General features: G+C 38.9%; 1 protein-coding gene across 5 annotated transcripts in view; it reads left to right on the forward strand.

Annotated features, from left to right (window-relative positions):
• Nucleotides 1-9,745, forward strand: part of LOC122547130 (influenza virus NS1A-binding protein-like) — a 30,526-nt gene extending 20,781 nt beyond the window's left edge. For all 5 annotated transcript variants that reach the window (XM_087990751.1, XM_087990752.1, XM_087990753.1 and 2 more), the window contains exon 15: nucleotides 8,592-9,745. In XM_087990751.1, the coding sequence (XP_087846877.1) occupies nucleotides 8,592-8,851 (260 nt within the window). In that variant the 3' untranslated portion in view covers nucleotides 8,852-9,745. The remainder of the gene's footprint in view (nucleotides 1-8,591) is intronic.
• Nucleotides 9,746-11,306: the final 1,561 nt, after the last annotated feature.

Consider the following 11,306-nt stretch of genomic DNA (forward strand, 5'->3'; position numbering starts at 1 on the left):
GTGGTATAGAACAATATAGCGCAGATAAGTGGTATAGAAGAGTCATTGCCGGGAATTAGAAGCTTCAATTATGAAAGATTTGTTTAAATTGGGATTATTTTTACCCCAAGGGCAATGCTACAAGGGTCTTTGATATAAGTTTTCAAAACTGAAACATCTGGACAAATTAAATGGGGAGAATATATTAATGACTTAGATGAGGTAAGCGAACATATTATATCCAAGTGTGCAGCTGGCCACATATAGGAAGGAAAGTGCTGAGGCTGACGATCTGCAGAGGAATTTAGACAGGTTGTATTGGGCAAAAATGTGGCAGATGAAATATAATGTGGGGAAAATGTGAAGTCACGCACTTCTGGCAGGAAATTTAAATTGACAAAGACTGCAGAAATCTGTGCAACAGAGGGAATTTGGGAATCCTCCATGAATCACAAAAAAAAATTAGCAACTGAGTTTGGCAGGGAATGGGAAATGACCTCTCCCTCCAAAGGAAAGAGGGGATATAAGATATCATTTAGCAGATAAGGTTAGAATAATCCAAAATATTTGACAAATACATTTAAGAGCGAGAGAGATTTGGACCCCTTTAAAAATCAAGGTTGTCTTTGTGTTCCCATCTCCTGAGGTTGAGAGACATTAAATGAATATTTTGAATCTGTTTGGAACGGAGGCTAGAAACTCTGAAATATCGATTTGTTTTGAAAACCGATCACATTACAGAAGAGGAAGTGCTGGAAGTCTTAAGAAATTGAGATAATAAATCTCCAGGACTTGATCAAGTGTATCCCAGAACGTTGTGAAAAATTTAGGGATGAAATTGCAGGGGACCCTAACAAATATTTTTATCACTTATAAACACGACTGGCACTATGCTAGCCATCCTTCAATGTTTGAGACTGTCAAGAGAAGTCTGGGAAACTAAACTTGAGTGGTGGGTAAGTTTATTGAAGGTAAATTAAAGATAGGATTTGCATGCGTTTGGAGAGGCAAGGATTGATTAGGAAACAAACTTGATTTGAGAATTTTTGAGGAAGTGACCAAGACAACTGAGGGCAGAGTTGTAGATGTTGTTTAAATGGACTTCAGTAAAGACTTTGACATGTTTCTGCATGGTAGACTAATTAGTAAAGAAAGATCACGTGGGGCTTGGTGAGCTTGCAAATTGGATACAAAATTGGCTTTATGGTGGTGGAGGGCTTTTTGTTTTGGACTGGAGGCCAGTGACCAGCGGTGTTCCTTCGGATTGGTGCTGGGTTCAATTTTGTTTGTCATCTTATTTTCATCCAAATCACTTACGTAGGAAACCTGGTTAGTAAGTTTGTAGATGATACCAAAATTGGTGATATAGTAGACAGTGAAGGAGGTTATCTTAAGATTACAAAGGGACCTTGATCAATTGGGTCAGTGGGCAAGGGAGTGGTAGATGGAGTTTAATCTGGATAAATAAGATATTGCAGTTTGGTAAAGCAAACAATGACAGGACTAACCAATTAATGGTAGGGTCCTGAGTAGTGTCGAAAAGACACCTATGGGTTAAAGTACGTAATTCTTTGAAATTTACGTCACCGGTAGACAGGATGGCTGTTTAGCACACTTGCATTCTTTGCTGAAACCTTTTGAGTATAGGAATTAGGATGTCATGTTGAGGTTGTACAGGATGTTGGTGAGGCCTCTTCAGGAGTACTGTCCACTTCTGGTTGCCCTGTTATAGAAAGGATATTAAGCTGGAGAGGGTTCAGAAAAGATTAGGCCAGGATGTTGGCAAAAGTGGAGAATTTGAGGTAGACTGACTTTTTTACTGGAATTTGAGGTTGAAAGGTGACTCATAATGAACATAAGGTGACTGACCAGGTTCTTTTCCCTAGTGTGGATAAGTTCAAAACTAGGGAAAATATTTTTCCAGGTGGGGTGGGGGGGGGGTAGATTTAGAGGACATCTTTGTTTATAGTGATTAGTGTGTGGAATGAACTGCCAGAGGAAGTAGTGGATGCAGGTATGGTTAAAATGTTTAAGACATTTGGACAAGTCCATGAATAGGAATGGTTTGGAGGGATACAGCCCAAGCACAGGCAGGTGGGACGAGCTTAGTTCGGGAACATAGTTGGTGCTGACTTGGACCAAAGGGTCTGTTTTCCATGTTGTATTATTCTGAATGGGGTATAAAAGTAGAAATGGGGCTTTTCTAAAACTTAAAGACACAGCTGGAATACTGAACAGTTTTTGTTTTTTTAAAACAAAAGATGGACTGCTATTGGAGGCTGTCTAGAGAAGCTTCACTCTGTTAATACCAAGGTATGGAGGGACTCTCTCTTTATGAGGAGGGGTGTATAGTTTGGATCTGTACTTGTTGGAATTCCAAAGAATGAGATGACATTGCCCCGACATAAAACCCAGAGAATGGGAACGCAGTTCACATGAGATCAAGCGGTGGTTGCTTTCTGACTGATCCCCATGTTCCATCCTGACAGGGCCTGGGCAGTGACCTGAGTGATTTGTGTGTGTGTGTGTGTCTGTTTTTCTCTCCCTCTTCCTTTCTCTCTCGAACTTCACAGGAAAGATGTGTAAAGATTGTTTCCTCTTTTGGGAGTGTATAGGCATAATCTCATAAGGGATTGTTTTATTTATGACTGAGATGAGGAGGAGTTTCTTGAGGGTAGTGAATCTGTGGAATTCTTTACTACAGAAGGCTGTCAAGGCTGGGTCATTGGGTATATTCAAAGCTGAGAGATTTTTAATCGGCAAGTGCATTGAGGGTTATGGGGGGGGGGGGAAGACAAGAAAATTGAGTGTTATCAGATCTTGAGTCTGCTTCATCACTAGGCTGAAAGCACCCAGGTTATGTCTTAACTGCTGCAATAAAGTATCCAAATAGTTTGAGTTATGTGAAACCAGCCATTTCATAGCTACTCTGCATTACATAAGTTATATTTACCACAAACAGCGCACAACTTTATTATTACATGAAATTTAGTACCACATATAAGTTTTTTTTTGAGTAAAATTTTAAACTCCAGTTCCACTTTTGAGTCTTTAACCATTTTATGCAACTCTGGGAAACAAATGGGCAAAGAGGACATCAGAATATTCTTTATCTTGGGGACAAACTGGATTCTTATTTTCCAGTTCAGCTTGGAGTGTAGGGTTAACCCTTTGTCTCTGGAGTTTTCTGCTTCCAAATGGACAGTTGTTCCACAAACTTAAGTTTCAAATTGTACACCTTAGACTTTCCAAGCCACCACTCGCAGCATGATCAATGATTTTTATTACATACAGATAAGCCTGGTGAGGTGAGATTCATTTCTAACTCAGTTTAAGGAATGTGATTGGACATTGATGTCACCTCCCACCAATTCATGTTTTGTTTTGGAAGAGCACTCTTCTCATAAATTATGATTTCTAACTAAAAGAGCCTAACATAAAAAATATTCTGATGTCCTCTTTGCCCACTTAGAGTCAGATGTACAGCATGGAAACAGACCCTTCGGTCCAACCTGTCCACACCGACCAGATATCCCAACCCAATCTAGTCCCACCTACCAGCAAGTGGCCCATATCCTTCCAAACCCTTCCTATTCATATACCTATCCAAATGCCTCTTAAATGTTGCATTTGTACCAGCCTCCACCACTTCCTCTAGTAGCTCATTCCATACACGTACTACCCTCTGTATGAAAAAGGTGCCCCTTAGGTCTCTTTTATATCTTTCCCCCTCACCCTAAACCTATGCCCTCTAGTTCTGGACTCCCCAACCCCAGGGAAAAGACTTTGCCTATTTACCCTATCCATACACCTCAATTTTATAAACCTCTAAGGTCACCTCTCCACCTCCGACGATCCAGGGAAAACTGCTCCAGCCTGTTCAGCCTCTCCCTATAGCTCAAATCCTTCAACCTTGGCAACATCCTTGTAAATCTTTTCTGAACCCTTTCAACTTTCACAACATCTTTCTGATAGGAAGGAGACCAGAATTGCATGCAATATTCCAACAGTGGCCTAACCAATGTAGTGTACAGCCACAACATGACCTCCCAACTCCTGTACTCAATACTCTGACCAATAAAAGAAAGCATACCAAACGCCGCCTTCACTATCCGATCTACCTGCGACTCCACTTTCAAGGAGCTATGAACCTGCACTCCAAGGTCTCTTTGTTCAGCAACACTCCCTAGGACCTTACCATTACCTGCTAAGATTTGCTTTCCCAAAATGCAGCACCTTGCGTTTATCTGAATTAAATTCCATCTGCCACTTCTCAGCCCATTGGCCCATCTGGTCAAGATCCTATTGTAATCTGAGGTAACCTTAGAGGTAACCTTCTTTGCTGCCCACTGCACTTCCAATTTGTGTGTCATCTGCAAACTTACTAACTGTACCTCTTATGCTCGCATCCAAATCATTTATGTAAATGACAAAAAGTAGAAGACCTAGCCCAGATCCTTGTGGCACTCCACTGGTCACAGGCCTCCAGTCTGAAAAACAACCCTCCACTACCACCGCTCTCTATCTTTTGAGCCAGTTCTGTATCCAAATGGCTCGTTCTTCCTGTATTCCATGAGATCTAACCTTGCTAATCAGTCTCCCATGGGGAACCTTGTCGAACGCTTTACTGAAGTCCATATAGATCACATCTACTGCTCTGCCCTCATCAATCTTCTTTGTTACTTTATCAAAAAACTCAGTCAAGTTTGAGAGACATGATTTCCCACGCACAAAGCCATGTTGACTATCCCTAATCAGTCCTTGCCTTTCCAAATACATGTACATCCTGTCCCTCAGGATTCCCTCCAACAACTTGCCCACCACTGAGGTCAGGCTCACTGGTCTATAGTTCCCTGGCTTGTCCTTACCACCCTTCTTAAAACAGTGGCACCATGTTTGCCAACCTCTAGTCTTCTGGCACCTCACCCGTGACTATCGATGATACAAATATCTCAGCAAGAGGCCCAGCAATCACTTCTCTAGCTTCCCACAGAGTTCTTGGGTACACCTGATCAGGTCCTGGGGATTTATCCACCTTTACCAGTTTCAAGACATCCAGGAGAAAGTGAGGTCTGCAGATGCTGGAGATCAAAGTTGAAACTTTATTGCTGGAACAGCACAGCAGGTCAGGCAGCATCCAGGGAACAGGAGATTCGACGTTTCGGGCACAGGCCCTTCTTCAGGAATGAAGAAGGGCCTGTGCCTGAAACGTCGTATCTCCTGTTCCCTGGATGCTGCCTGACCTGCTGTGCTGTTCCAGCAATAAAGTTTCAACTCAAGACATCCAGCACCTCCTCCTCTGTAATTTGGACATTGTGCAAGATGTCACCATCTATTTCCCTACAGTCTATATCTTCCATATCCTTTTCCACAGTAAATACTGATACTAAATGGATATTTTGCATTTCACCCATTTTCTGTGGCTCCACACAAAGGCCGCCTTGCTGATCTTTGAGGGGCCCTATTCTCTCCCGAGTTACCCTTTGTCCTTAATATATTTGTAAAAACCCTTTTGGATTCTCCTTAATTGTATTTGCCAAAGATATCTCATGTCCCCGTTTTGCCCTCCTGATTTCCCTGTTAAGTATACTCCTACTTCCTTTATACTCTTCTAAGGATTCGATCTATCCTGTTTATACCTTTATATATGCTTCCTTCTTTTTCTTAACCAACCCCTCAATTTCTTTAGTCATCCAGCAATCCCTGTACTTACCAGCCTTTCCTTTCACCCTGACAGGAATATACTTTCTCTGGATTCTTGTTATCTCATTTCTGAAGGCTTCCCATTTTCCAGCCGTCCCTTTACCTGCAAACATCTGCACCCAATCAGCTTTAAAAAGTTCTTGACCTTTCAAACCAGTTCTTTAAATAAGTGCATGGCTGATCTGATTGTAAATTCAAATCTCTATTCTTGTGCACCACCAATAACATTTCACCTCCCTTGCTGAACAAATATATCTGTCTGCCTCTGCCTTTAAAATATTCAAAGTACTGCTTTTACCACCTTGAGGAACAGAGTTTTAGCTCACAATCCTCAGAAATAAATTTCTCATCACTTCCTTAAATGGGTAACCACTTACAGGTATCCCATGCTATCTGAATGTAGAGAGTTCCCAAGAAACCTTTCGTAAGCTAAAAATGGCGTAAAGTGAAGACTCATGATTTATGAGAGAAATTTCGCCATTATTCACAAAAGCAAAAATCCTCTTTGGATTTGTGAAAACAGTACGAACGTAGGTCTTTCATAAAAGCGAAGTGACATAAAGCGACCGCTGAAAAGGCAGGGCATACCTGTATTTTAAACAGTGACCCTAAATTCTGGCTTCTCCCACAAAAGGAAACATCCTTCCCACATTTACCCTGTCAAGATCTTTCAGAATTTTACACATTTCAATCAAGTCAACCAGCCTATCCAACGTTACCTCGTAAAACAACAAGTCAATTCTAGGTATTAATCTTACAAACCTTCCCTGAACTGCTTTCAATGTATTTACACCCTTCCTGAAATATGGAGACTAATAATTACATCAGGCTCCAAATATTGTTTCATCAATGCCCTGTATAACTCAAGCATTGCCCCTTTCAATAAAACATAACATATAATTTTTCATGTTACTTATTAGTATGCATGTACAGCCTTTGGTGACTCTCACACAAAGACATTCAAATTGCTCTACATCTCTCAGCTCTGCAACTTCTCATCTTTTTAGGTAATATACTTATTTATTCATTCTGCCAAAATGGACAATTTTCACTCCATTTGCCACATCTTTGCCCAAAAAAATTCTTACATGGAATGAGGGCATCATTGGTTTGGTCAGCCCTTATTGCTCAGACAGCATTAAGTTGAATTTGGAGTCGCAGATAGGTCAGACAGGTAAGGAGGCAGACTTACTTGATTAGGGTAGAAAGATTGAGTTCAGGGTATCAACCATCAGATTTTGATAGGATCAATATCTGTTTTTTGGTAGGTGTTAGATTACATTTAACTAAATAATTACTTCTATTCTGAATCAAATAAAAAGCTGATGTAGAATAGTTAGTGTTTTCTTATCACCTACAGTTAAACTGTCAAAGTCCTTTTTTGATAAGGATTTTGTCAATCATGAGTGCTCAGGTTCTGTGTAGCTCTACAAAACAAAAAATAAATAACTGTGGACAGGAAGGAGACTTTCAGCATTTTTCCTGCATTAAGTTAGTGTACCTTCATTCTGTTGAAAACCCCGCAGTGCAGGGTTTTTGTCAACTGAGGCTAAAAAAATTCACATATTTAAATCTGAGTTACAGTTGAACAAAAAGATTAATACCTGTACATTAATGTACTCAGTTTCATGTTTCATTTAGTCCATACAGGGGAACCTTGATTTATCCGAAAGTGATGGGCGGGCACTATTTCGTTCAGATAATCTATTTTAGTTGGTTAATTGATCAAATGCCTTTCCTCTGGGCTCGGAGCTTTTAAAGGCTGCTCCTCGTCCCGGAGACTGCAGCAGCACACCACGTGCGAGCTTCCCCCCCCAATACATCCCTGCCCCCTCTCTGGGGCAGTCGGACTGGACACCAACAAGATTGCTGCTGCCTTTGTGGGGTGAGTCTCCAAAGAGCGTATATGCATGCACACAGCCACAGCCCCACACACATTTTACTACAACTTTTTGACAGGTTCCACTTTTGCCCTGTACAGGACAATGTTGGAGAGATTATCTGGGAGGTTTGGTTTAGGGTACGCCCCTGTGTAAAGCTCCAGGGAAAGTGTAGGAGGAGAGAGAGAGGGTGGGCAGACAGACATTTTGAGACTCTGCCTGTTTAATCACTGTATAAAAAAGATGCGATCACTGTTGGAAACATGTCTTTGATATGTTTCCATCGGGTAATCCGGTTTTCAGATAATTGGTATTCGGATAATCAAGTTTCCTCTGTAATCCAACTCTTCTAATCCTACACCAGGTACAATCAAATTTAAGATTCATTCATTATTGTAATACACCTTAAGTTTCTGGAAGCTGGATATTTATAATGCAGAAATCTGTCCACTTCAAGCAGAGATGGGTGTAAACATTTGCCATGGCATTGTCTTGACTAATCAAAGTTGACTTGCTAATCTTACAACTTAAATTGCCAAAAGTTTGAAGGAACAATAAGCTTTAATGGTAGTACTTAGGAACATTAGCAAAGTGTACCCTGTTTAATGCTTGGATCTTGTGATTTATGCCCCAACTCCACAGAAGCACAGCTCTTTAATTTTAAACAGCAAACATAAATTTATTTAGCACAGCATCACAATTCTTAATTTGAACAACTTGGATTTTCACTTGAATTGTATCTGCAACAAATTAACCCTTCCTCGTGCTTCTACCTAAGCAAACTGTTAATTCTTTTATCCTGTTTATGATAAGTAGAATTAACATTGTGCCCTAATCAATTCCACGAACTTTACCATTACCTTTTGCCTTTCTGCTGTGTCTCTAGTTATAAAGGAGAGCCAACTGCCAACTGTTGATCTTTACTCTTCAGCCAACATTGAATCAGAATTTTTTTTTTGTCAGTTTCTAAAGCGTAAATAGGTCTTGTCTCAGCGATTGACTACTATAGTAATGCAATTAATTTTACAGGAAAAATCTTTGCTGTGGGAGGATTTGATGGAACCCATGCACTCAGCTGCGTTGAGATGTTTGATCCAACCAAAAATGAGTGGAAGATGATGGGAAGCATGACATCAGCAAGGAGTAATGCTGGAGTTGCTGCTGTAAATGGGCTCCTTTATGCTGTGGGAGGCTTCGATGGCAATGTATTTCTGAACAATGTGGAAGTGTACAATCCAGAAACCAATGAATGGAGCCCATACACTAAAACAAATTTGTCCAGTTTATAAAGTTTATCTTTTTCTTTGCAGCTTAACAAGTTTAGTGATGTAATTTGTGTAGTTGTTTTGTGGGGTGGGATGGGGAGGGATGGAGAGCGATTACAATTTGGATGTTTATGGTTAGCTGTAGCTACTTAGAACAACTTAAAGCATGACTTCTGGGTTTTACTAGTAACAACTACCATTTTTGGATTTGCTTATAATTGCATTGAGCTGTAAATACTGTTGTCCCAGAATGTAATATGTTTGTTGTGTATTCCAAGTGAGTTTTTTGGTTAAGTGCAAACCTGATATGCAGAAAACAATTTCAAAATTTGGATAATAGGAAATATGTATTTTTTAGAGCTTCCCCGGAGTTTTTTGTTTTGCAGCATTTGCACATTTTCATCATGAAGTTCTGGTTAGAAGTGCAGCATAGTTATGAAATAACATGGTAAACTTGACATGGAGGGAAGGGACCAGGAAAGCAAAGAGGCAGTATTATCTTGCCTCAAGTATTTCAACTAGTCATGGATATATTGAACAGCCTGCCAATTAATGCATTTTTCTTTTGAATTAAATGTTTTATGATCACCTTTTTATAACAATTTTTATACCTGGATGAATATACTATATAAAAGAAACAGATATTGTTTGGAACCATTTAAACTAAAGCTTACAATTAGAGGCATTAGAGTGGGACATTTAAAACTCTTGAGAATTTATGTACGTTTGCCTCTGCTATAACTTATTGTACTACGCTGTAAATGCTTGGTAAACTTGAGGGTTTACTGAATGTGAAATTGTATTAGGATGCAAGTGAAGGATTGAAGAGCACCTGAGTGAGAACCAATTTGTTACAAGCTATGTAGCTAACATTCCTAAAACAATAGATGATCTAGAAAATTAAATATTTGAACTGTTTTATGGGCTGTGTGTATTATTTTAAATATATAACTTTAAGATTGTAAGTGCTCTTCTCAGACCTTCACCAAATTAGCAGACCGTTTTTCTTACTATTTTATCCTTTCAAACTTTATGTACTAAAAATCCTTTTTTTTTAAAAAAAAAAAAATCCCTGCCCTAATTTAAATTTGTTTTAGGATTCCAGCTGTTTATTTGAAAAATCACCTTAAATCAGTTACGGTGCTAATGTCAAACATATTTCCATGGAACTCTGATTTGAATGGGTGTTCAAGAATAGTTCAAATGCAATGTAGCTTCCTCTTAATTGCACTTGTTCATGGAAGTTATAGCTATATCAAAATTTTCAGGTGTAATTTGGAGGTACCTGAATCTAGATTTTAATAAATTAAATGAGGTAGTTGATTTTGTGGCAGCAACACAATCAAGGTACCATAGTACATGTTGCACATATAAAGTTTTTGAATAAACCATTCTTTTGGTTTTGAAAATTAAGAGCACAAATTTTCAAACTGTTCAAATTTAAAACTGTTTTTGCACTAAATTGAGTAAATTTCACCAAACTTCACCTAAAGGAATTGTGGTCTGGTATCAAACTTCAGTAATGTTGAATAAAGACATGTTCTGTTGAAGCTTTGTCATGCACTCAGCAGGATAATGTGCAAAAAATAACAATGTAATCAGAAAGTAACATTATACTGAAAGTACTCACTAGTTGATAATGAACTCTTTATAGAGATGTTGTCGTTGACAATGATCAACAGCTAACTTCCCAAGTTTGGTCATAGGCTCAGTCTTGTGTACTAAAGTTACGTATTCTGATCAGTGCACTGTATTAATGTGTATACACATTATCTGGCTTTCACATTTTGTTCGTGAGTTTCTGTGGCTGAATCCTTAGGACAATGATCTTTGTGCTTTTAAAATGTAGGTCATTTTGTAAGATGGTTAAACATGTATCAAGATTTGTTGGGGAATGTAGAAGCATTAACTTTTTTTTCCTCTCTTGCACACAGCCATGCAGTGATAGCTGATTTATGCCATATAATATGGCACTATTCCTTGTGAAAAATGTTTTACACTTTTTGGGGGTTTGACCCTTAATTTTGACTTCTTTATTTCAGTCACTCTTACCTTTTTCCATCTGAGGCTAATCCCTTGGTACTCAGCATGATTTCATCCACATCAACTGTAACCCACATACCACATAATAAAAATCCCATGTGAAGCATTAGAATTTGAGATTTTTTGTAAAAAAGCATAAGATCATACTGTGTCAATTAGGCATGACTTTTTATCTGTTTTAAAGAGAGCATGTTGCATTATCAAAGATTTCAAATTCTAGTTTTAAAAATAGAAATGTAACAAACTGGCTGGGAGAATTCCACAGCATGTCGTCAAGTTCAGATTAAAAGCAGCAATAAAAGGTTTCTGCACCAAATCCTGATTGCATCAACAAATCAGAAGTAGGATCCAGTCTGTATATTAGAATAATATAAGTAGTCTAAGAGCTAAGCTCATTGATGTCACCGTTATTCTTAGTATAACGTCAGGTGTAAAA

This window comes from Chiloscyllium plagiosum, unplaced genomic scaffold (genome assembly GCF_037043375.1).
Source record: "Chiloscyllium plagiosum isolate Xiang-an unplaced genomic scaffold, Cpla_swu_hap1 HiC_scaffold_9, whole genome shotgun sequence".
In the NCBI taxonomy this organism is placed as follows: domain Eukaryota; kingdom Metazoa; phylum Chordata; class Chondrichthyes; order Orectolobiformes; family Hemiscylliidae; genus Chiloscyllium; species Chiloscyllium plagiosum.